Source organism: Poecilia mexicana, unplaced genomic scaffold (assembly GCF_051168715.1).
Source record: "Poecilia mexicana isolate PSO_F unplaced genomic scaffold, ASM5116871v1 scaffold_6, whole genome shotgun sequence".
Lineage (NCBI taxonomy): Eukaryota > Metazoa > Chordata > Actinopteri > Cyprinodontiformes > Poeciliidae > Poecilia > Poecilia mexicana.
The window spans coordinates 31,422,767-31,449,373 of NW_028263375.1; the positions used below are offsets into that span (position 1 = coordinate 31,422,767).

Here is a 26,607-nt window from a genome sequence, read left to right on the forward strand (position 1 = left end):
TGGAAGCTCCAGCCAATAACACCTGGTTTCTCCTGTTGTGCCGTGTTTCCCCTGTCCAGTTATACATGGGTAACGGGTCGAGAGCCGCTGACTTACTACGACATGAATTTGTCAGCACAGGACCATCAGACCTTCTTCACATGCGACTCAGACCACCTGCGACCAGCCGATGCCAGTAAGGAAATCCATAAAACCTACATATGATATGTGCATGACCTTGTACCTAATAAATAAGGGGCTGAGTGTGTGTGCGTGTGTGTGTGCGTGTTCCTGCAGTCATGCAGAAGGCGTGGAGAGAAAGAAACCCGCAGGCTCGCATCTCTGCAGCACACGAAGCGCTGGAGCTAGAAGAGTGAGTTCTGCACTGACAACAATAATCCTAAGTGTACAGTTGTGTGTAGGAACATTCTTATAACTATTATTATAAAAGATGCACTGGGAACACTGCACTTTGTACTTTACATACATTTCGCTTTGAACATGAAACCAGACTGACATCATTATTGTAAGTATTTTATAGTTGGGGATGTACGATATATCGACATCTACATCGGGATTGGTCGATGTTAGCCATTTTTTATACATCATTACTGGGCTGTTGCTAACATTTCCATCTTGTTGATGAGGGGGGAGCGACGAACGACAGCAAAAACTGAAATATTTTTCAGCTCTCGTTTTGCGTGAGCACGTTGGGTGTATGCCGGAATGGAGAGTAGCATTTCTTAATGAACAATTCAACAAAATGATTTCCTTTATCACTTCCTTAAATATAAAAAGCTGAAAAACTGAGAGTCTTCAGACATATTTGATTTGAGATAATAAAACATTTTCATATCAGTCCAACTTTAGTTAGAGTACATAAAGTGTTTGACATTCAGGCAGTAACTGAGGATGTGACGATAACTTTATGTAAATTGTTATTTGTGGTAAATATAACTGTTTCCTCACAAATTTTGAGCAAACTTTTAAAAGGAATTGTGAATTACTAGGCATGTTTCGCTCTAGTGGTTAGGAATGAGTCAACCAGTTTACACAAGGCATAATTTTGACAGACGATGTCAGGTAAGGTTGTAATAAACAGGAAGTAAAAGTTACAAACTACCATGGACCGCACAGCTCAGGAAAATGGAGAAAGCCGTTTTATCAGAGACGGAAGTTTGGACTTAGAAAGTTTGCTACATCCCAACGTATTCGGCACATTAAACCAAAAACCATCACAAGTGAAAGTAAAAACTTTTTTGAAAAATTGAGGAAGTTATTTAGGATTTTGCCATTTTCCACATTTTCTCACTTCATGCTGTGAGAAAAACCTTCATACTCTAAAAGTTGTAGCCTCAGAGCTCCTAAGTACTTTGTAGTTGGGAAATTTTATCTTTAAACTAAACTGTAACTTTCCAGTTTACCTTAAAATATTCCAGTTTTGAAATATTCCATATGGAAGAATATGAACTATTTCTTCTATGTTCTCCAAAACACTTGATTCCACCAGGTCTTCACATTCATAAGGCTATAGACTCTCTTTGTGAGGAGGTTTCAGTAATAATCATGAATCAGTCTGTATAATCATAATGTGAACATGTTGTTTTGAACTAGGTCCTGAAGGAAAAGCCGCACTCTGAGAACAGCATAGAAACTCTGTGTGTTGACTTGGCAAACATGAGGGCTGACGTGAAGCTGTGTTGGTTTTTAATCCTCTGGTGGCTTTTTGTCTCTTCTGTCCTCCCGTAGCTGTGCTACAGCATACATCCTCCTGGCAGAGGAGGAAGCTACCACCATAATGGAGGCTGAGCGGTTATTTAAACAGGCGCTTAAAGCCGGAGAGGGCTGCTACCGCCGCAGCCAGCAGCTGCAGCACCACGGCACACAGTACGAAGCCCAGCACAGTGAGTAGCAGCGACTGAGTCAGGGCTTCACACTGCAGCTTCTAAAGTTACCATGTATGTTAGCAGGATATTATGAGATTGAGCAACATAAAGTAGTGTATAACGTAGGGTGCTGTGATGTACATTTTGCTTTTTCACAAATTCCACTTTTTCTGTTTTGATTTTTTCAGTTTAACCATATTTGTTAACCCAAAAATATATAACTATTATGTGAATGAAAATATACCAAACTTCTGTGGTTCAACAGAACATTGATTTTACAAAAGGTGTTTGTTGTTGAGCTAAGCATAAGCTAAGAATTGTTCTTGTTCGATAAAATAAAATCTCCCTTTTAAAAATGCTTTGTCTCCAAAAAGTTAACTCTTGTGCTTACTTCCAAAATGATCAGGACCTTTGATCAGTCAGATGAAATCCCACACAGATGGACTATGTTTATCAGTCAGGTGATTTCTGAAGGCAGTTAGTTTTCTTTAGAGATTTCAGGGTAAATAGGGCTGAATCTAAATTTATGCCACACTTTTCAGATTTTTTTCAAAAACTGTTGGTCTCTCACAAAATGTGTGTGTATGTGTGGTTATAATGACACAAAATTATGAAAAAAATGCAAAGGTTAGAAATTCCTTTTCTAGAACGTTCTCAGTTATTTGTTTGCTGAATGTCTTGAGTTTGTGGTGATCCGGTTTCTGGTGTGTGTGTCCCAGGAAGAGACACCAACGTGTTGGTGTATATAAAGAGGCGGCTGGCCATGTGCTCCAGAAAGCTGGGCCGAACACGAGAAGCAGTCAAGATGATGAGAGATGTAAGTGTGCAGTAAATTTGCTTTTACAAAAAATATCACTTATATTCTTCTGAGTTTCTATTTAATATAATTACGTTGCTGTTGACACGTCAGTGTTTTTGCCTGTTGACTGTGCTGCCCCCTGCCTGATATAACATGTAACAACAGTTGTGTGTTTTCCAGTTAATGAAGGAGTTCCCTCTCCTCAGTATGTTCAACATCCATGAGAACCTGCTGGAGTCACTACTGGAGCTCCAGAACTACGCCGACGTCCAGGCGGTTCTGGCCAAGTATGACGGTGAGTTCACAGATCCGTGACACACTTCCTGTACACGCAAAGCACTTCCTGTCCACAACGTGCTTCCTGTTCACTCAACACATTTCCTGTCCACATGGCACACTTCCTGTCCACAAAGCACTTCCTGTCCGCGACACACTTCCTGCCCACACAACAAACTTCCTATCTACACAACCCACTTCCTGTCAAAACAATGCACTTCCTGTCCCACGCAATGCGCTTCCTGTCTACACAACACACTTCCTGTCTATACAGTACACTTCCTGTCTATACAGCACGCTTCCTGTCTATACAGCACACTTCCTGTTCACACAGCACACTTCCTGTTCACACAGCACACTTCCTGTTCACACAGCACACTTCCTGTCTATACAGCACACTTCCTGTCTATACAGCACACTTCCTGCTCCTCCAGACCTGATTAATGACAGCTAGCTGCTCCTCAGCTCTTCTTCAGGCTGAACTCTACAATCTGTTTTGTTTGGTAAATTACTGAAAAACTATAAAATGTTGTTTTCCTAAGCAGAATTTAACTTGAAATTGAGGAGCATTGTAAGTGGAAACTCTTGGAGTTTCCTGAACCAACCAAAGGCTCAAAGGTTAATTTCATCTTTTCCATTTAATGCTCCACTACCTTGATGGATTCAGTTTTAGAAACGGCTACTGTTTAAGATTTAATCAAGTTAATTTAGCAGGAAAATGTGATTTAAGCCATTAAAAGTTATTGCAAGTGTTCAGCTGGTGCACCTTGTGTCTGGATTCCATGCAGGTCAGGGTGAAATGTCCTGACTGCACCATGTGGGCCTCAGGATGGAGCTGTAGAAAGCCTGAGCTAAAATGGAAACAGTAAAGTGTTTTCCTGTCTAGAGGTTTGATGTGCCTCTTCATGGACCCCAGGCTACACCAGAGGGATTCCCTGACTGGTCCCTGACCTGCTGATGGTTCCCAATGCCAAGCTGGAGACACAGTGTTCTCTCCTGTTCTGTGGAGTCTCTTAAATACAAATAACATATTGTTTATATTCAGCGTTTTAATCATTTATTGTGTAGAACTTAGTGACTTTATATCTTGGCAGATGCTGTATGGGAAAAGTTTTATGTAACCTTAATACAACCATATGGATTTATTTTTTAGATTGTGTGTGACACATTTATTTGTACCTCTGGTAAATATGTGTTAAAAGCCTTAAAATAAATTCATCTTTTATTGCAGTAGCCTTAAGTTCACTCAGAATAACACTTATTCAATTTGAGAAAAAAAAAAAGAATCAAAGCTGGGAAAAAGCTAGCAGTCGAATAATTGTTGATAGCTCTGCAATCAATGATATGAACACCGCTTTTTCCCATTGGACAGTATTTAATCTTATGTAATGTTTAAAGCGCTTGGACCGACTGTCTGCAGTAGGTTGGGACCAAACCTGACCACTGGCCGCTTATGCAACTTGATTCTCATCTCTTCTGTTTTCAGTCTGAGCTTTCTTCCATTGAGCTGGATTCCTCCGGTAGAATTTCAGAAAGCATAAATGTGTTGAGTTTTTCTACAAAATTTCTCTGCATTTATGCACCAGGAATCAAATAATAATGTAACATTTCCCCACATGAGTGAAATCTCCTCTGAGCATTTTTCCCATCACCACTTCACTGGGCGACCACACCTCCAACCACCACCGCCCATCACCTCAACCTGCCACTGATATTAACACCAGCTCCTGCTTTTCTGCTTTTTGTCTCCCTGACAGATATTAGCTTACCCAAATCTGCAACGATATGCTACACAGCTGCCTTGCTCAAAGCCAGGGCAGTGTCAGACAAGTGAGTATCACTTTGCATCAACACCACTCCAACTTCAGGACAAATCTAAAATAGAACAGCCTCTAGAACTAAACATCATCGAGATAAACAAACAGAATCTGTTCTGATGAGGTAGCTGGTGTGTGTATGTGTGTGTGTGTGCGTGTGTGTGTGTGTGTGTGTGTGTGTGTGTGTGTATGTGTATGTGTGTGTGTGTGTGTGTTCGTGTAGGTTCTCTCCAGAGGCAGCATCCAGGCGGGGCCTGAGCACAGCAGAGATGAATGCAGTAGAAGCCATCCACAGAGCGGTGGAGTTCAACCCTCACGTCCCCAAAGTGAGTTGGAGCTTGGCTAAGCGTGACTGAGAAGGGGAGAGGAGGAAATGATGCATTCACTGCTCAGTAAACTAATGGGTTTTAATTCTGATCTTCCTCCTCTTCATCAGTATCTGCTGGAGATGAAGAGTTTGATTCTTCCTCCAGAACATATCTTGAAGAGAGGCGACAGCGAAGCCATCGCCTACGCCTTCTTCCACCTGCAGCATTGGAAACGGGTGGAGGGGGCTCTCAACCTGCTGCACTGTACATGGGAGGGCAGTACGTACACACACGCTCACACACATACAAAAAGCCAACCTTTTGAAATGAGGAGCAGCTGATCCAGCAGTTTGACACAAACTTTCCTTGTTTTTGGGTTTTCTAGCATTCAGAATGATTCCTTATCCTCTAGAGAAGGGTCACCTCTTCTACCCCTACCCCATCTGTACAGAGACGGCCGACAGAGAGCTGCTACCCAGTAAGAGACACACTAACACACACGCAGTCAGACTAGGTAGATTTCATCTTCACTGCAAAGAAAATAAATCTTACAAAGTATTTTTGGTCTTGGTTGTAGTCTGTTAGTATATTTGAAATAAGACAAACCTAACATACAACAAGAACCTTTCAGCAAGAAATAGGAGCTTGTTTTAAGTCAATAATTCCTTACTGTTGATGAAAAAGTTCTATTTCCATTGGCAGATAGTTTCACCTTTCCCATGTTGTGCTAACATTGTGTCGTTGTGTGTGTGTGTCGTGTGGAAGCAGTGTTTCACGAGGTGTCGGTCTACCCCAAGAAGGAGCTGCCCTTCTTCATCCTCTTCACGGCGGGCCTCTGCTCCTTCACCGCCATGTTGGCTCTGCTCACACACCAGTTCCCTGAACTCATGGGAGTGTTTGCTAAGGCCGTGAGTATTCAGACTTGAATGTTGTGACTTGTTCAGATAGTTGGACATGTGGTGACGAAGCTGCAGAAACTCCTGCAGCACATGCAGCAGCAGACTTCTCCTTTATAAAGCCGTGTGCAGCAGGGGGCGTCCCGCTGCACACACACTGCTTCTACTCAGAGTTCTAACATTTACCGTTTTACTTCACAGTATTGTTTTATTTGCTTTTCATACTTATAGGAGTTGTTTGTTTGATGTTGGGCTCAGAACACACTCAGTGTTGTAATTATCTGCAGAGCTAATAAAGGAAACTATGTCTAGTCATAAAAGGCAGAAAAGGCTCAGGCCTTTGATGCAGCAACATCTTCTGTTCATAACTCCACTGAATATTTTTCCTTCATAAAGGATGCCTTTTTTTAATCCAATGCTGATTGCTGATCTAGTTACTTTGATTTGTGATAAGCCTCTTGCTCGTTTCGTGCCAAGCAAGTGGCTCCTGGTTCCTGCAGTCATCAAAAGTTTGAAATGTAACCTTATAGTTTCCAAATGGAAAAGTGTTTGATTTCTCTAACTTTGTCTTTCTGTTGTTGATTTCCTTTCTTTTGTCCATCTTTTGGATGTAGTGAAGGTGAATAAACACAGGGTTGGTCTGGCTGTGTAGAACTGTAGATTATCCACTGCGTCCAGACCCAAACATGTCATAATAATATTGTAGCATGTTGTGCTAATTCCATCTAATTTCCATTTCCATGATTGAGCTCTGTCCGGATTAAATCAACTTAAACTTGTGCTAAACTTTGACCTGGCTGCCTGTTGGAACTCAGATCTGCTAAACATGAGGCGCAATGCTGCTGATGAAGAAGTGGTGTCATTTTCAGACCCAGTCAGATCTCCCAGGTTGCACTCTTCACACACACATGAACACACACCTTCACTTTGAAGTACTCTTTGAAGAGAGATCCTGACGCAGACTATCACGGAGATAGTCTGCTTCCAGTTTTATCTGCCATCTGATGATGATGGAGCCTCACTGACCTACATGAGGCAGTTCTGAAGCTGCCATCACTCCTCAGCTCCCATCACCTCTGTTCACTTCCAAAACGGCTCAAAGTGGAAGCAGAAGGTTTTTGTTTGCTTGATGTGGTGCAGCATTTTTAACATGGATGTAACTGAATAGCTTGTTTGTGTTTTCCTCTAAGAAAACTTGTCTATAATGATGATTTGAGCTTCATGGTTCGGTCCAGTGTTGTATTCCCTCTTAAGCCCCTTTAGAATATAGTTCTGCAATAAACAACCTGAAATCCCCCATTACTGATCAGAATCTCATCTGCTTTTACATGATACAAGTCAATCTGTTGACAGAATGGGCTGTGTGTGGAATCAAAGGCCACACACACCAGCCTTGTTTAGTCTGCTTTTATCAAACTCTAGCTTTGTGCGTTTAGAAGGTCCGGTTCGTTTGGTGAGGTGTGAACATGTAATCAAACTCTGATGTGGATCAGAGAAGGGAACGCTGGTCTGCCTAAAAACCTTGGTCTCAGTTCTGGTGCGGTTCAAATGCACATGTACATGCCAAGTGGGCCAGAGACTGCTCCAAAAGTAGGAAGTGGACTATAGCACAAGGCATTCTGGGTAGGCAGAACAAAAACCACAGAGGCTGTTTTCTGCAGAGTCTTCAACTACCCAATCAGCAGCACCGAACAAGAGAGACTAGCAGAGACGATTTGGTTTAATCATGTTTTGATGAGCTCAAACCACTGATCCCTTTTTCTCACAATATACCATGAAATAAACCGGCGTTCCTACATATTTTACTTAGAAGCATTTCAACAAAAAATAAAATTAACATGGATTTCATTTTTTTTGTGCAGATTCTGACTCAAATGTAAAATAATCTATCCAGAAGCTCCTGAAGAGTTTCAGGGTTTGTGTAACTTTGCGTTTTTCTGCGTTGTTGCAGTTCCTCAGCACGCTGTTCGCTCCTCTGAACTTCATCATGGAGAAGGTGGAGAGCATCCTGCCGTCCAGCCTCTGGCACCAACTCACTCGCATCTGACCCCCCACCTCCCCATCCTGTCCCATACGACTCCACCGGAACCCCACCCAGGACCAGCACCAGAGAGCGGACCGGACCGGACCGGACCTCCATGCAGACAAACGGCCGAGCAGAAATCCAGAATGCTGCGTTGGACTGGACTGACACGCCTTTGTGCCAACATTACAGAGTTCAAACCAAACTGGAAGCAGACGATCGGAGCAGGAGGCCCACAGGCAGAACAGCCATATCCACCACCGGTTTGGACTTTCGTTGACGTCTTTGCATTTTGGGGGCATTTCAGTTGTTTAAAGCTGTTCTTTTTGTTGTACAGAGATGATTAAATGCCATCAATAAAAAAAGGGAAATATGTCAAAGGACTTTTTGTGTATCTCTGCAAGTTGGTATCTTCAAGGTGTTTTGTCGGTGACTTTGGTTTGTGAGACGGTTCAGCGCTTCAAGAGATATCGGTTCATATTTCAGATGAGAACACATCAGTACTTGGCTTCAGATTTTACCTGTCACACTCTCACCATGAGGTCAGCGGTGCGTCACTGACCTCCTGGAAGGAAGAAGAGCTGAAACATCAAACCAGAGTGAAGTGACTCGGCTCCAAACGTGAAGAAAGGAGAGGATGTAAAATATCAAAGGTGTCTGAACATTTCAACACGAGGAAAACCAACAAAACAAACTGCAAGACTGGAAGTTGCGGAAACGCCTTCAGGGTTCCTGGCCATGGCAGAAAAGTTCGAAACAGCATGGAATTTGGTCTGGAGAAAAGTGATCGTCTTTTCAGACTTCATTCTTATTCTGTAAATGTATTTATCAATTCATCTATCCAGTCATTGATCCCATTCATTCCCACCTGATTATTCGTCTACCTGTCCTTCTATCCATCAGGCCTCCAAGAAGTAGCTCCTATGATGAGCTCAGCAGATGCTCAGTTACACCGGATGTCTGCTAATTGCTGCTGGCTAGTCTGAAGGACCACAGTGAGGGAAGGCTGCTCTGTGAGGCAGAAACTCGGAAAATGCAGCTCAAAGACACGTCTATGTCCAACCAGGTGTTTATTTACAGCTTAATGGTTGCCATGGAGATTAAAGGATTTCTCAAACATGCATGAATGTATCAAAGCAACAGTGCAGGTATGTTTTTGATGATGGAATAACATGATATTCCATCATACATTGATTTTATGAATTTAAATCAACTCATAGAAGTTGATTTTACATGATACCGCCCCTTTAAACAGGAAAGATGCAAAACTTCGTACTGGATCTAGTTTAGGATCGCTGAGCCTGGTGGGTTGTCTGACTGAACACAGGAACAACACACCATTGTTCTATTTCAGGCTGCTGAAGCCGTTTTCAGCTTCACTAGGAAACAGCAGTTGGATCAGAAATGAGAAACGTTGGCCAACAAAACCTGGAATGGCCAGTGGACAGCATCACTGGTCTGCAGCTGGGTCTGATGAAGTCATGTTGCACTGCCCATCTGAACTGGCCTACATCGTCAGGTCTGTGGTGAAAAAAGGTCTGGGTTTCAGTTCTGTTCATTTCACTCTCTTGGAAGGTTAATGCAGTTTGTACATGTGGATAAATGTGTTTGTATTAATATTTAATATTAAATACTCTGTTAGAGAAGCTGTCAGGTACAGAATTCTGTAAACTAAGAACATCTCACAAGCTGAGATACTTCAGGGACGTACAATTGATTTTATTGATGAGGAAATCAGCCTTTAATCTAATGCTGTTCATGTGATCGATCAGAACGAACAGCAGTACAAGCTCAGATATAAAGACCAGTCACGTAGATGGATCTGAGTTCTGAACAGCTTGTTGACGATACCAAGAGGCGCAAGGCTTCATTTTACTGGGATTTAAAAAAACAAAAAAGTTAATCAAATACTAACTGATCTACAAGAGTTAGTCGCTTTTAGGATTCCCAGACAGCAACTGATCTACATTTCCACCTACAGACCACCTTCCTTCTACAGAGCTCATCATCAGTATTCAGTATGTGTAGATTTGACCACTTTCCAACAGTAAACTTCAATGTCATTTCAATCACAAAATTGTGATTAGAATTATGCATAATTTTAAAATAAGCAGAAAAAAAACTTGAAATGCACTTTAACCTTCAGTCCCTCTGACTTAATGCTGCTTAGAAAAACTTTTTTCTGCAACTCCAGCTGTAAGTCCTTCGCAAGGAGAGCAAAGTAGGACCATGGTAGCTGTGGAGGATCTGCAGAGATGCACAGCTCAGGTGGGGAATGTGTTGACAGGATATCTTGTAAGTACGCTTTAGAAATCTGACTTTTATGGAAAAATTATGAGAAGAAAAACAATTGTTGGAGGGGGGAAAAAGCCCAAGTTTCCCTTTGCAGGGGAACGTAGAGCTGAGGGGAAGATATGGACAACTGGAGGAAAACGTCTGGAGGGATAAAACCGACATTTAGCTGTCCAACAAGCAGCAGAACAGATACATGGAATAAAACAAGATCTGATGAGACTGAGCTGTAACTGAAGCACAGTTACTCACTCACAAACACATAACACACTTTTAAAGTACATCTAAAAAAAAAGAAAATTGTGTAAAAGTGCCATATTTCTTGCCATTCATGTCTGAAAGTGAAACAGTCATTTTAAAGAGATTAGAATAAAGAAAATATTTAAAACTTTTTTTTTTTCCCATCCATCCATCCATCCATTTTCTTCTGCTTATCCGGGGTCGGGTCGTGGGGGCAGCAGCTTCAGAAGGGAGGCTCAGACTTCCTTCTCCCCAGCCACTTCTTCCAGCTCCTCCAGGGGAACCCCAAGGCGTTCCCAGGCCAGCCGAGAGACATAGTCCCTCCAGCGTCTCCGAGGCCTCCTACCGGTGGGACGTGCCAGGAACACCTCACCAGGGAGGCGTCCAGGAGGCATCCTGACCAGATGCCCGAGCCACCTCAACTGGCTCCTCTCGACGTGAAGGAGCAGTGGCTCTACTCTGAGTCCCTCCTGGATCACCGAGCTTCTCACCCTCTCTCTAAGGGAGAGCCCAGCCACCCTGCGGAGGAAACCCATTTCGGCCGCTTGTATCCGTGATCTCGTTCTTTCGGTCCAAAGCTCATGACCATAGATGAGGGTGGGAATTTAGTTTTTTTTTTTTTTTTTGCAGTTTTAATGATTATGGCTATAGGTAAAGAACAGATGTTTTAGACATTATTCTAATTTTCTGAGACACTTTTGGGGTTTTCATCATCTGTTAGCCATAACTATCAAAATGACAAGAAACAAAGGCTTGGAATAAACCACTCTATGTGACGATTTTATATAATATGTGAGTTTCACTTTCTAAGATGACTGGCAAGAATTTTATGCACTTTTATGTAATATTCAAATCTGAACAGCCACACAAACTCCCAATAAAAAACACTGACAATTGTGGTTGTGAAGTAGCTGAACGTGAAAAAGTTGAAATACTTTAGTGCTTTAGTTTCATCAGTCTGGTCTGATGGTCTTCGGGTCAAGGAATGAGACGTTTCTTAGAGCCAGCATTAGCAGGAGCAGCAGACAGTGACTGAAGTCTATCTAGAAATATATTAAGAGCTCCGGTTAGCATGAACACATCCGTCCTGACGGCAGCAGCAGCTCCCATTATGTCTGGGACTTGCAGGTGAACTCGTCCACCAGCTGCTGGCAGTCTCTGCAGTGGACGGAGCAGCACCAGTGGAACTTGCACTCGCACTTGGTGGTGCGGCTGACCCGCGCCGTGTCGTAGCCTCGGCCGCAGCACATTACCTCGCAGCCGTCCGAGCCGCGGAACGCCCGGCTGCAGAGCCGGCCCGCCGTGCCCATCGACCCTGAGGAGAAGGTGGGACAGAATCCCGACATGTTAGGTTGGAAACTCATGCAATCGATATCTGCTTCTTTTAGAAACATGAAACATAATTAGTTACAAGGATAGAACAATCTGAATCACCATTTCAACTTCATTCAATTAAGATTTCTGAACTTTCTTTCATTTTTCCAGATCCTCTAGTGATTTTTCTCAGTTTTGGGATGACGTGTTGCTTTGGATATAAATCCCTGAGCGGAAACAGAATAAACTCCTGAATGTAGTTTAGGAATGTAGAAAAAAAAAAAGAAAAATTAAATGGAGATTAGTAAATAGATTTAATAAAGATGACATACATGAGACTGATTTACATTTATATATTTAACAGGTGGATTAAAGATTAAATTTTCTTCGACTGAACATCCACATTGTTCAGTCAGCATCTTTCAGGAACATTTTCTACAATCACAGGTTATATTTCAACTCAATATGCAACATTTGGTTACTTATGCAAATATTAAAAGCACAGAGATTCTACAAGAAGTAATGAACTTTAAGAAACAAAACAAAAAGCCACAAACATGGATGATTTGAATCACTTTTCAGGACATCAGAACCCCGTGGGGGCGGAGCCTAATGCTTCAGTCAGGACAGTGAAGACGAACTGTGTGCGTGTGTGTGTGTGTGTGGTGTATGAGGGGATCAGATGGAAAACAGTGAGACATCGAAGTCCAGATGAAGTAAAGATGAGAGATTGATGACAGGAGCAATCAGGCTGCTCTCACCAACATCATCAGCTGTTCATTTCATAGGAGACATCCACCAGACACACTTCTCTCCTGACACACACACACATACATGCACACACACACTCACTCTATGACAAGTGTAGTTTCTCTTTGTTTTGAAGTGTGACTGAAACATCAGTCGGCACAGACTTCATTCATGATGAAAACACAAAAGTCCGTTTGGTTTATTCTTTCTGGTTCATATTTCATTTCATATTTCACATTCTGCCGACTTCCAGTCTGGAATAATGAGAGAAAACAAGACAAACAGACTTTAAGCTGCTGAAGCTCCAGACGCTCCGGATAAATAAAGACTCAACCAGGAGTTTGTTTTCCGTCACTAAAATGATGTGTTGCAGAAAAGTTGGAAATGTTATCGCCAAAGGAAAACATCTGTAGATGAATGACTGAATATTCCAGTCATATTTTGATGCAAGTATGCAGCTGAAAGCAGACAGATGTGTTCAGAGACTTTGTTAAGAAGTAATATTTTTATTATTTTTCCTACTGTGTGACAAAGTCAAAGTTGTTTTGAATGACGAGGTAAAAACAATCCAATCATAATCTATATTTTAAAAACACAACGGCATATTGAATTGCATTTAATTTTCATTTGGTTTAGTTAATATTAAACTTATATAAAACTATATAATTCTATGAGCTTCCTCAATGTTTCATCCTGACATATTTTGGTGTTTCTCTTGCAAGAAACTCAACATTCTTTTGGTGAAAACTAATCAAAGTTCAATAAGGCAAGAATCTATAATCAATAACTGAGATGGAAACTGTTTTATACTATTTCCTGGTAATCAGGTTGTTGACCTCACTAAATGCTTTTGTTGGTTATTAGCAGTTATTTACAGCCAAACCTGTTGTTGCACAACACCACAAGCAAAAAAACAGATTCATTTTCTTCACTACAATCCTTTTGGAATAAACTATGAATTATGAACGTTAAGCAATCGAGTGATTTCCAGTGATTTTTAACTTTTTTTTTTTTAATTGGTGTTCATTTCAGTCTGGTCAGCTGTGTCTGGAGGGTTTTGTGCTGCAGAACCAGAGTTCTGCTTGAGGCAGATGACACTGTGATGTCTGAATCCAGAGTGTGTTCAGGCTGACTCCTATATAAATATAGTTGAAGAAAATAAATTCCAAAGTGGCTTAAAACACAAACTTCAAACAGTGTTGTGGAATTTGCTGGTGTTTACATTCTGCTTTGGGTTGGTGTGTTGATGGTCTCTGCGCCCGTTCGTTCCCTGGGCAGGTTTTATGTCTGGACATGACCAGACGCCCCGCCCTGCTCTGGCAATGGGCCCCTCCGCCCCCCCCACCTGCCCGGCCGTTATCCGTGGTATGCCGCGCTGCTTGGGGTGACATCACGGCCAGCGTCTACCTCAGGGACCTTGCTCTCCCTGCGTCTGCTTATTGAATTAAGATGAGGGGGCGCCGAGAGATGAGTTTAGCACCTGAGCCTCGCTGGAGCCGAGGGAAATTGATTTCACACTCTGAGGGGCCGTCTCACCGTCTCTCTGGGCCGCAGTTTGTTCCCTGAAGTGTCTGAGAAAATGACTGAATGAACACCAGTTTGCGTTTCTTTGAGAGAGCATTCAAAGTGTGAAGGAAGAATTATTAAACTATGTTTTAAACTTGATTACAGTTCATGCTTACGGTACATCGTGTTTATGTTGGCATATTTCTGCATGCATGTCCACAGACCATGAAGCATCCACGTCTGTTGTAAAAAATAAAAAATGATCAACGAGATCCCAGGATTCTCCTGGGTTCCTGAACCAAGCTACCCTAAACATCTGTGATGAATATTTGTTTCTGAACTGAGAATGGGCTGGTGTGGGATTTCTAACTTCACTTTTGCAACAAAAGAAGAAGAAATAACCCTCCTGCTGTGACATTTGTTGTTATTTTGATACAGAGACTTAAAATATAAATGCAGACAATGAAAGACCCACTAAGTTTGGTACTCTTATCAGTTCTTATCACAGTGAATGTTTCATCTTTTTGCTCGTCAAAGTCTAACTAGTAATGTAACTAAAGCATAAACCCTCCCCTGGGAAATTCTGACAAATTCCACCAAAGTGGGCGGAGCCAAGAGGGATGAACAGGGTGTGATCAGGATTATCAACTCATCCACTTTATCACTACGTTTTGTGACTTCTCAGACACCTCTAGTGACTTTAACCCTTTAAAGAAGAAAAAACTAACTAGTGACAAAATTAGTGACTTTTTCCTGCATTATCAGAGACTTTTAAGGTGACAACGCTCTGCAGCGCTGCTCCGTCACCAATAGAGCCAAGGAGAGCCGTTCCACTCCACGGCCACATCGGAGACAAATCACACATTTGCAAAGCTGATCAATGCTGGCCTTGGTCGCACTCAATAGTCCTACTCCTGACTCGCCAGCAGGAGGCGTGTGTCTGAGAGAGAGATTGTTATATACCTGAACTGCCAGCACTGTTTTGGTTCTGCAATATTTAGGTCAAATATGGCAAAACTAAACAAATTCATAAAATTTCTCACACACAAACACAAACAGAGATCCGTAAATAACCTAACTGTAGATTGGCCTGGAGTCATCTGATTACCTGCTGCAACTTCATTTTAATAACACAGCATTAATATAAAGTACAACTGCTGAGGCATTTTGATCCCTCAGACAAAAAATAAATAACAGTGAGAGCACAAGAACAAGTGTAAATAATCTAAGTAGAGCAGAATTACTCTTTATAGTTAAGACTTGGTTGAATTATTTGCAGACAACATTCCTGCAGCATTACTCTGGCACAGAAAACAGGACCAAACAGCATGAATTAGCACTACAGAGGTTGCACTTTGAGCTGCTTTTAGTATGAGGAGTGCTTTAAAATTGATTGACTGATAATAATTACTAATGTTCTTATTTTAATAATGAGGCAACCAATATTGTTGAATATCTCCCACAGTCTGAAAAAAGTATAAAAAATAAGATGTCATAATATCCTTATGAAAAAATTCAATTTTTTTTTTGTCACTCATAATGACAACAAAATATATTTGAATATTGAGGAAAAAGTGAAATATTGGGAACTCGTGGCGTCACACTGAACCCGTCAGTCTGGGTCAATGGGACACAGTCATGAGGAAGACATGAAGATGACAGAAGGTTGTTGCTAAGCAACCCGGCTGTTGACAGAGTGCTGTATCTGAGAGCATACATGACAGGTCAAAAGTTTTACTTTAATGTCAGGAAGGATTTTTTATGTATGGAAGAAAAGAGCAAAAGTCTAAACTGGTAAAACAAAATGTGTACTGATGCATTTTAAAGTTTTGCTTGGGGTTGACTCCATCATGGCACTAAGCTAATTAAACTTCATCTGTGCTTTCTGTGTGACAAACTACTCCAATAAGCTGATCTTAACCTCCCTTGCCAACCAAAACCAGTGTGTTTGTGTGTGTGTGTGTATTTCATGTCGAGGTGATTTATAATGGTGTGTGGTATTCTAGAGTTTCAGCCCACAGAAGTGTGTAATGGCTCTTAAACTGGCAGACACCTGATTGTCACGGATCATCGGCTGCACGACGAGCAGCCACTCCTTCTGGAAGACACACACTCACACACTCACAGCTCTGTCATCTGCCTGCTTTCTAACCCGGGTTTTAAACACAAATGTTTTCGTTCTCACACTGTCTCTTGTCTCAGCCATGAAAAGGCCCACATCAAAGTAACCAAGTCTTTCCTAACAACAGCAATCTTTTTGGTTACTGTACAATCAGTCACTTATCTGGAGAAGAGAAAGACTGGAAGAACAAGGCAGGAACTGACTGTGAAAGACTTGAGGGCAAAAGAAATTGAGGGTATTTCCATTTTGGGTTTTCAATGATTGGTTCTATGTGGTCATCCGCTGACTTTATCTAAGCCCTGCCCTTTAAGAACAGAGAGTCATATTTTTTTTTCTTTTGGAAAGTTCGCTCTATGACCCTCTTGAGCTAATCCACTTGAAATTGAGTCATTTAAGAGATAACAAGTTGGCCTGCTTGGTTTCCAACACACAGACTTTTAGGAGGGTGTGTGGCTGTCGGACGCCTCAGTCTTATGTTTGGCTGAAATTTCAGTGTAAATAATCCTTTTTGCCCCAAACTGAACGTTGTGGGTATTAATTCAACCCCCAAAAGGTATTTATGCAAATCTTTGGTGGCAAAATTGCCTCACAGCATGTATACCTCAAGCCGTGTTTCAGCCGAGGATTTTGAAATTCGATGCAGACGTCTATTGAACAGAAAAGTCTCTTAGAGTTATGATCAAATTCTTGCTGGAAGTCGGTCACTATGGATCAGTGTGTGTCTTTTACATACAAACTGAGCAAACTCTTTCTACGGCTTTCCTCAGATTTCAGAATGAGTCAGAATAGTGTTGAGGCAATGAAGATCAAAAGTCATCAAAAGCTTTCTGCTGCATTAAAGCTTGTGGTGGTGGCCAAGCAGCAAAATCTGATTTCTTGAAGTAAAAAGATTAATGCGTAAGAATTTTCTCAAACCAGGTCAAAGCTGTACCAGATTTTCTAGGTATCGTCATAGACTAGCATTAAACATATTTATATAATCACTTGCTGACATCATTTAAGCCCTGCCCACTTAGACCATGACGTTGTATGTTTTTTCATCCTCAAGGGTGAAGTTGAATTCTACTCTGACTAATGGATATAAACAATCTTCATCTACGTACAAACAGGTCAATTGGTCAGTGGAATTTGAATAGAACATTTGATACTATTTTTCCATAAAGCATCATCATCTCCACACAGATTTTTCAGTGCAACATCACAGATCAACAGCTTGGGAAGGTAGTTTGATGCCTTTCTGAAGGAGAAAGGTGATGATGCTGGCGGTCACCAAGATACAAAATCCACTCATCACTGCTTGCAGCTTGAATTACTTTTAAGACTGTTGATGATGACTGTCCTCATTGGATGTGTGTGAACCAAATAGTATTCAGCACCAACTTGGAAAAACTGCTTTTTATAGAAGTGTTTAAACCAGCGATGACAAGGTAATGAGTGCATGTGATTACCAGCACTCACACATGCTTAGTTTTTGTTAAAAGTCAATGAAACAGGTGATTGGTGGAAGTTCTCAAATGCAAAAAAGAAGAAGAGGACTCCAGAGGACTCTGTTTTTTTAAATAGAGGAGGATGTATTTATGCATGTCGTTTTGGCTGGGTTTTATTTAGGAGCATGAACATGACCTGACTGACAGACTAAGCCCTTACCTGACTGAGGGTCCTGTATACAGTAGTCTGGCGAGTCTTCCAGGTAGACCAGATCATTTTTGCTGGGCCGTTTGAAGTGTGTGTGCGCGGCTGTAAAGCCAGTTCCATACTGATTGACTGCGACCTGCACAGCTCCATTGTATCTCCTCCTCAGGTGGTCACCAGTGCGACGGAAGTCGGCCATAGCCTGCCAGCAGGTACGGACGCTGCACGAGCCACTGACACCATGGCATTTACACTGTAGAGTCATGAAGCGCTTCACTGCCTGTGAGGAGACAACAGGAAGGAAGGTTCGTTTACAGATGTCTAGAGAAGAGCTTTTAGTACTTCCCTTTCTAGACAGTTTTCAAAATAATGGGGAAGAAAATCCAGAAGGAAAAAAACACATCATCCAATTGCTTTCATAGCTGAGCTGAGTCATTTCTATGTGTGCCCTCTTCCATACCTTCCTGCCAGCTCTGTTGTTGTGCAGGTTCATGAGCGCTCGGGCATCCCTCTCTTTCCTCTCCTTGGCATCCACAAAGATTTGGCTGAAGTGAATGGCGTGCTCCACATGATCGCTGCAGCCTCCCCAGTCGAAGGAGCCCTTGGAGTCCCGTGATGAGCCCTTCTTGGTGGGGTCACAGGAGCAGCTGTCCAGGTCGCCCTGGCTGCAAGCTCGGGCCAAAGTATACACCACTCCTGCAGAGGAGATGGCGTACACAAAGGCAACTTCTCGGCTGCCTAGGAGTAGACAATTATGATGGGGCAAAGTCTGTTACTTTGTACCAACATGTATCTGTGTAGAAGTATGTTCTTCAGGGAACAGCTCAGATTTGAAGATTGACAGCATGTCTTTACATTGGCTGATGGGTCCTGGTTACTGTTTTAATTGTTTTTGGTTCACAACAAAATAGTCTTTTTCTGGTAGTTAGTAACCAATCTTGCCAAGTTCCTGTTATTTTCTACATGTCCCAACACAAATCTGCTGATTTCAGAATCGTACCATGACAATCAAAACTGTCCCTTAACTGTTTGGCCACTGATGAAACCTTGCTGTTTATTGTTTTCTGCCAGAAGCTTTCATGCCAGGTTACAGAGCATGAAACAGAAAAAGAAAATGCTTCATCTCTTTCCAAGATGGATAAACAGCTTAGGTTTATGAGCAATGCCCTCATGTGGAGCCCTCATCTCCTCCACATGCACAGTAACCAAAGAGAGATGTGGGCAAGATCTGAGGGAAGGAGAGCTCCATTTCTTCATTTTATTTCTGCAACAAAACCACCATGTCTTGTAAAGTCAGCTGAAGGTATAAAGAGCAAAAATGAATTTATTAATGGAATGTTGAGTGATTATCAGAAGCAAATACCTGACTTGCAGTGGGAAAGAGTTGTTTTGATATGAAAAATCCTCACTTTTGGTTCAGCTCTTCTTTGCCCAGTGGTTAGCTTGAAATTTATCTCCGTTTCATCAAAGAGGCTCAGAGAACCGTCCACTTTAAAGAAGAGATTTCTGATTATCTCTTGGCAGGACTCCACATAAAAAATATTTCCCCTAGCACCTGCTTTTTTGCCAGATAGTACCCAATTCTTGGCTGTGAAATTACATATTTAGTAAAGTATTTTCATAGTTTATGGGAAGAAGGTGTCAAAATGCTTAAATCTCTCATATAATTACATTTTATATAACTTTCTGAAAATGGTTGATTTTGGATCTAGCTCAGTCAAAATATGAAATATAACAAATTATGACCCCTGATCAAACCACAGTAAATCTGACCAACAGCAAGTTGGAAGTTATCACATACTGAAGTGAAAACACGTTTTCCCTTAAGATACAACATGATTTGAGTAAAGAAAATTACCTTAATTTCTCAAGTGTCCAAATGAATATGAATGTTTGCAGTGCATGAACTGATAAAACACATCAAGACTGAGGTGATAAAAACTCCCTCATATTGCCCAGGACCAAATCTCAGTAGTAATAGTTGTTGGAACTCAACATTTTATGTCTGGATTGTTATTTAAGACTATAATAATATTTACTCTGTAAGTAGCTAAACCCAAATTCAAACTTTTGGCAAACTGCAAAACTTTTTCAAATTTTTTTTTACTTAATTGTCACTATATTGGGACAAAGAAATATGAGATGGATAATCTGTGGAGAAAAAAAAGAGCTTCTCTGGCTTCTCCCAGTGCTAACCAGAAACAACCAATCAGAGCCAGGAGGAGGGTCCTAGCGCTGTCAATCATGCCTGTATGTGCATTTCTTTAGAGGAAATAGCAGCGTGGCAGTGAAGAAGCTCGATCTTTTCACAGAATATCTGTCTCATATTAATCTGTCACAACATGGTGACAGTTTTAACAAAAATGTAATAAATAAATAAAAAAGCTATATATTTTTAAATTAAAGATACATTACTTCAGCTTTAAATCAAGGCCAAAAACCTACCTGTTTAGAGTCACCTTTGATTCATAATAACTGGAACAGTGATCAATGTATTTCATCTACATTTTCTTTCATTTGACGAAATTTCAGTGTCATGATCGGTTACTGTTATGTAAAGCACTTTGAACTTCCGTGTTAATGAAATATGCCATACCAATAAACTTGACTTGAAACTACATCACTGATGTTTCCAGAAGGCATATGCAGCAAAAACACAAAGAATTACATGACAGTGTTCAAATCTGAAACTGCATATAGAAAGAAAAATATGTTTAAAACAAGCTCAAGTGTTACCTAGGAACGGTAACTAATATAAACCGAGGTGGGTTTGTGTGTGTGTGTGTGTGTGTGTGTGTGTGTGTGTGTGTGTGTGTGTGTGTGTGTGTGTGTGTGTGTGTGTGTGTGCATGTGTGTAGCAGCTTAGTTAGGTGTGTCTAATGGGGTGAATGAGGAGAACGGTGAGAGAACACGTTGCTGAGGAGGGAAATCTCCTGTGTAATTGTTTGAAATTAGCCTTCTGACATTGACAATAAGGAGCTTCTGAAGGGGCCTCTGTGTGCCACGATAATGCTGTGTGACACGGTCGGGGCCCGGGTGGGAGGTCCAAATACCACACGGCTGATTAGAGGCCCCCCGACATGAAACAGACTAAGTTGAAGGATCCACCTCACAGGTTAAATCTCAGGGCATGGGAGAAGAACATCAGGCCATCAGGTTCTGATGATCCTTCCTTCTGCGCCAGAAGAGGGAAAATAAGATCCGGACCAGCTCCAACATGCCCCCCGCTGAAAACAGCACCACAAGTCTAGTGGCTGAGATGTGCAGTCACATGTTTCACTTGACAAGATGCTTCTGTAACATCCGTTACAGGGAGTGACAGGCGGGCTCACTGCTTGGTAATCACTTTAGTTCCTAATGCCGCTTCATAAGTCTCATTGTTCAGCTTCACCTCTCACTCACGGCGAGAACCAACCTTTTGAGGTCCGTTCTCGTCTTTTAAAGCTGCCAATAAATCATGTGCAGTCGGCAACAAATCGTCGGAGAAGATAAACACCACTGATGACCAGCCGTGACTCTTCAAAAAGGCTTGGATTATGTTCGCCTGCCATCCCTCAGCCCAATGGACTGAGAGGAGATTAATTACTGACCATAGCTGAATTAATCTAAGGATGTCAGTGGGAACATTTGAGGTGTTGCAGGTTTTGCAATCATATTATTATTATTGGGGTCATTTCAAATAAATATTGGTTACATTTAATAAAAATGAAAAATAAAAACATGTCCTCATTTCCAGTGAGCACCTTCAGCCTGGAGGGGCAGTATTATGTGTTTTTCAGACACATATCGCCATTTTAACTATGTTACCTTCATTTGTTTAAAAAGGCGATACAGATCATTACTTAAAAGAAATTTTACCTTGTAATGTAACACCTTGGAATTGGGCCTCTGTCTCTTTAAAAACTCCTGTTCTTTCTGAAACTCCACCCTCAGGAAGTCATCAACGTTTTTACCAGCTTTGCTCTGAGAAGTAACTCCTATAACGAGCTCAGCAGATGCTCAGTTCTACCAGGTGTTTGCTAGTTGCTGCTGGCTAGTCTGAAGGAGTGCTCTGTGAGGCAGAAACTTGTAAAACTGGAAACGGTAGCTCTGAGAAGGAGCAGCACCTCTAAGGCGGGGCTAGGTCCACCTAGACGTTTTGAACAGCTGAATGGTTGCCATGGCACAGATTAAAGGATTTCCCAAACATGCATGAAAGAATCAAGGCAACACTTCAGGTATGTTTTTGATACAGAAACATACCTGGAGAGTAACATTATAACATGATGTAAGGAGAAAAAAGAAGTTAATTTCATATAATATTGCCCCCTTATAGAGTGTAATTTATGATCAAATCAGGAGCTGATGAATGTCTGCTCCCTCTGCTCAACAGTTTCATCACATCTGGGAACTGCAGAACAAATTTATCACAGTAAGGACTGCAGCAGCACAAAACGCAGCTCAGAGAAACCGCTCGTCTGCACTGATGTGATAAATGTATGTTTGTAAAGTGAGGAGAGGTACGGAATGCGATCCGAGTGACTGCCACAGAAAGAAAACAACACATCTACAACATATTTCATTTCAGCGGCCGTAAATTTAGCCGAGTTCTTGAAAGAATGACCGTTTGTTTGAAAATGTTTTCACATTTACTTTAAGGACTTTCATAAGTCATGAGATGAGCATCTATCCAGGCTAACCCATCAGTCTTTGGGGTAACCGTAGGGTAAGTCTCTCATTCCAGTTTCTACTCACCGCGTAGCAGCAGACGACCAAACAAGTTGTGGTCCCTGGCTGTTGTGTTGCAGTTCCAGCGGTGGTTGCGGAACTGGTGCTGACACTCAGAGATCCACTCCTTCATCCCGGCCCCGATGGCCTGCATTACCTTGGGGTGCTGGCGGCATAGTTGGCGCTGTTTGTTCACCAGGCCGGGGATGTTGTCGCACATCACCTGGGAACCCAGGGTGCCCATGTACCTGCATGGTGAGGAGGGGGGAACAGTGGCATGTCAGATATTTAAACACAAGGCACTCGGCTTCGTAGAGGCAAACATGCAAACATTTAAGCCAAGCTTTCATTTAAAAATGCACAATTTAAATGAGAGGGGACACTAAATGCTTTCTTAAAAAAACATCCATTATGATGATGTATTATTGTATGTGGTTTAGTCGAACCATTTACTTCGACTTTAAACTACATCAGACTGTCATAAAATTACAAACAGCCCAACATAGGAGTTAATTGGAAACTCAAGATGAGATTCTTTAAGAAACAGTTTATCAAATCTAAGCAAGATAAAACTAAAACTGATTTATATTGGAGGGATGCAAACAAACTGGTGACCATTTACATATTTTCCAGATCACTTTATGCCAAAATAAACATCAAGCCTGAAAACATGAAACTGTTAAGGACCGAATGTCCTTAACAGGACATAAAACACACACAAAGTTTTACCTCTTTGTGTGTTTTATGGTGTTGAATCCTCATACATATTGCGGAGCTGTTTGTTGGTTGCTATGGCAACGAGTCTGTGTGTAGCTAGCCGTCACGGAAATGAGGGCGGAGGAAAGAATACGAGTGGTTTTGAGATGTTCTTTAACGGTTTTTCTGCGTTATTTTCCCTTTGCTGTGGCGCATTGTAATAAATTAAGAATACATCTCCAGGTTCCATTTAGTTAACTGAATCGTTCTATCGCGGCAGAACGGCTACGGGTGGCAAGGAAAAGAATCTCCTTTTGCCTTCCACCGCATTCGCGAAATTTCTGGACGTAAACAATCACATGAAATGTGTCTAAATGGTACCAGCTGATAAATGCTGTACTTGTACGTAAAAGTTTTACCACTTGTCCTAAAATTGCAGTGGAATTTTCACCTTTGTGTTCACACTGCAGTCTGTTAGCGGTGCAGTTGGTGCAATTTACTTTAGCAGCTCAGCTCTGACGTTAGAGTCAGCAAGGTCTGCTGCCTGTCTGCAGCTCCCATAGCTTCGCAGGTAAATCTTTAGCTCTTAGCTGAGCTCGAGTTTGCAGTTACGTGTAGCACCAAAAAACGAAATGGGGATCTGCTCCACCCCGCAGGAATCCGCTGCTGATGAATGGATGCTTTGATCACCGTCACGTCGTTCCAGGTCAAATTTATATTTCTCCTGCTTAATTTACAAAACGCCTTCCGGATATTCATAGTCTTTGAATGTCGGGTCATCGAGCTAAAGTTGTGAAAACTTATATCTTCTAATGGTGAGGCGCACAATGACTAGCTAACACGTTAGGAGGTTCCAATTTACGCATGCGCACGTCAGCTCAGGTCCTGCGAGTAGTTATTTTTTATATACAGATTTTAGTTAAATGAACTTAAAACAAGAAGAGAGCATCAAAGGAAAATTAAAATATTTTGAAAGGGTGCCAAACCCTGAAAATCTTACTTTCTCCAAGGAGAAATGTGAACCATATCGTCACCTTGCTAAAATAATGGCCCAAGTCATTTTCTGCTTAAGTAATTTTGGTAATAATAAATAAAATACCACCTTTCTTTTGGAAAGGAAGGTGACGATGTTCAAGTTTTACTTGCACTCTACCTACAATGCTTTATCTTGAGTTGATGCCTTTGTGCAGATTGGGATAAAAGAAAGTTCAAATACTCCAAATCTGTTTAATGATGGCAATGGAAGTGATAGTGCAGTCTTTGCTCAAGGCACTACTTCAAACACTTTTTTAATAGAAAGAAGATTTTTCCTACTTTTATTTATTTATTTTAAGTTTGTGTAATATAAAACAAAATTATTGCCAAGTTTCATTTGAAAGTGAACTCGTGTAATTGACCACTTCGGTTGAACTATTTTCCATCTTCATTTGATATAGCTATTTATTTTTATTCATTCCTTATTTTTCTTACTGAAGTTTTAATCTAATTGCAAATTGAGGGGAGAAGAATTTCTTGAATAAACATTGTAAGAAAATAATTAGATCAAGCTACATTGTTTAAATTTTAAATCTTAAAGAAAAGCACTCAGCTGTTTAAAAGCATTAAAACGGGAATTTGGACACAGTCACCTTACAAATATTAATTAATAAACCATGCAAAGATAACAAATGCAGATATTACATTGGATCAAGTGACTGGAAAGCCTGAAAACTTGTCTTGTACAAATATTCAATGTAGAAAACATTCTGCAAAAGCATTCATGTGCCCCAATTGTTCTCATTATTAAGAGGAACCCTTCATTAGAAGTTAGAATATATTACTATGGGGGGAATTTTGCGTTGGTAAACAGTAATAAAATAAAACAACAGACACTAAAACAACGCGACACTCACCACCAAGACGCATCGACCTTGGCCGTCAGCCAGCAGGTTGCTGCCGATAGAAAGAAACATATTCCACTTGGCAAAAAGTTCATATTAAGCAGAATTTGGTTCTTTATGGATATGCACGGAGCATTTCCATGGATGGAAGAAACATTTGAAAATAGATATATATAATTATTAAAAAAAAAAAAAAAGTCGGTGGGTCAACAAATAAAGTCTGAAGTACAGAGAAATGAGAGCAAGGGCGATCTGCGCGTAAAAGCCATGGGAATCTGCCGGAGGAAGGCTCCGCAGAGTGTCTTATAGCCCCGCAGAGATCCTCACGCAGGGGACAGACGGGTGATGAGCTATCAGGTTCAAATACTTTACACAAGGGGTGGGCAGGCTGCCGCTTCAGGAATGAAGGGAAGAAATTAGATGTCTCGGCGTATCTGTTCGGGCTGGTTTGACACCAGACAGCTTTTGGCTCGGGTCCAGAAGCGGAGCTCCGGGTTCCCTGCCACCAGCTGATGCGCCTCCCTCAGTCCAACGGCACCAGAGCGGGATTTGAGCCTGCGCGCTCAGAGAAAACCGAAGGGAAAAAAAAAAAAGTCTGTCGCGATCCTTGAGAAATGTGAATAAATCTTAACGGACAGAAACAGGACGGAGATTTAAGAAGCCAGCAGAAAATGACTGGTCGCTTCGTCTTAAAGCACCATAATCTGATACTTTGGTGAAGATGACGCACAGGTGTCAAATCTCCATTCCCAAGGAATGACGCACACTTAATTTCCAGTCATTTACAACCTCATCCTTCGCCAACTCAGAACTGACGGGTTTTGTTGTATTTTATTTTTTTTAATCAAACACTCCGGTTCTCCCACAGCAACACCTAAAGGTGATGTGTCCATCTCAATTGGAGTATTTATGGGCGTCTTTTTGAAGTCTCCAGAGGAAATCTGTAGCCGGTGTCACTCGGTATTTCCTCCGGCTTTGATCAGGCCCGAGTGTATGTGGAGATCTCGGGACCCACACCAGACCAGATTAATGAGGAAATTGGATTTTGCACATGATCCCCGTGGAAGAAAATCGGGAGGGGGTCAAGTCAAAGCTTTGGCACAGTTAAGAGCTCCACTTTGGTTTTGCAGTAGCCGTGATGTGTCACAGAACTCTGCTTTCATTAAAGCATTCACATTAATATATAGAATACAAAAAGGAAGAACTGCTACACATCTCTGATTGGTAGATCAGTTCACTTTGAAATTCAAAATTTCAACTGGTTACTGAGAAATTTGACCCATCAAAACCCACATCAAACAAACTTTATTTCAGGACAAGATTTTCAGATAACCAGTCAGAGATCAAAATGACCAGCAGATGAACTACTGAAAACACACAATTGTTTTCCTCTATTTAATAAAAGCCTCTAGACTACAAACTCCCCATATTCTATCTATAAACAAATGAACCTACAAGATTGACTATATAGAGTTTAATGAGAA

The 26,607-nt window shown here is 41.4% G+C and overlaps 2 protein-coding genes across 6 annotated transcripts in view; one reads left to right on the forward strand and one right to left on the reverse strand.

The window, feature by feature from the left end:
* st7 (suppression of tumorigenicity 7) overlaps positions 1-8,364 on the forward strand; it is a 41,461-nt gene extending 33,097 nt beyond the window's left edge. For 2 of the 5 annotated variants that reach the window (XM_088006584.1, XM_088006588.1), the window contains 11 exons: positions 60-175; positions 277-352; positions 1,729-1,883; positions 2,585-2,682; positions 2,830-2,959; positions 4,698-4,770; positions 4,981-5,083; positions 5,194-5,344; positions 5,451-5,543; positions 5,831-5,973; positions 7,913-8,364. In XM_088006584.1, the coding sequence (XP_087862710.1) occupies positions 60-175; positions 277-352; positions 1,729-1,883; positions 2,585-2,682; positions 2,830-2,959; positions 4,698-4,770; positions 4,981-5,083; positions 5,194-5,344; positions 5,451-5,543; positions 5,831-5,973; positions 7,913-8,008 (1,234 nt within the window). In that variant the 3' untranslated portion in view covers positions 8,009-8,364. The remainder of the gene's footprint in view (positions 1-59; positions 176-276; positions 353-1,728; positions 1,884-2,584; positions 2,683-2,829; positions 2,960-4,697; positions 4,771-4,980; positions 5,084-5,193; positions 5,345-5,450; positions 5,544-5,830; positions 5,974-7,912) is intronic. The other 3 variants (XM_088006585.1, XM_088006586.1, XM_088006587.1) reach the window with 3 other exon arrangements.
* A 671-nt stretch (positions 8,365-9,035) lies between these two features.
* Positions 9,036-26,378, reverse strand: wnt2 (wingless-type MMTV integration site family member 2). The gene is made up of 5 exons (XM_014974985.2): positions 25,136-26,378; positions 22,575-22,795; positions 18,301-18,578; positions 17,856-18,120; positions 9,036-11,831 (listed from the first exon to the last, which is right to left on the reverse strand). The coding sequence occupies exons 1-5, from the start codon at positions 25,216-25,218 to the stop codon at positions 11,626-11,628; spliced, it is 1,053 nt and encodes a 350-aa protein (XP_014830471.2). The 5' UTR covers positions 25,219-26,378; the 3' UTR covers positions 9,036-11,625.
* Between the last annotated feature and the right edge of the window lie 229 nt (positions 26,379-26,607).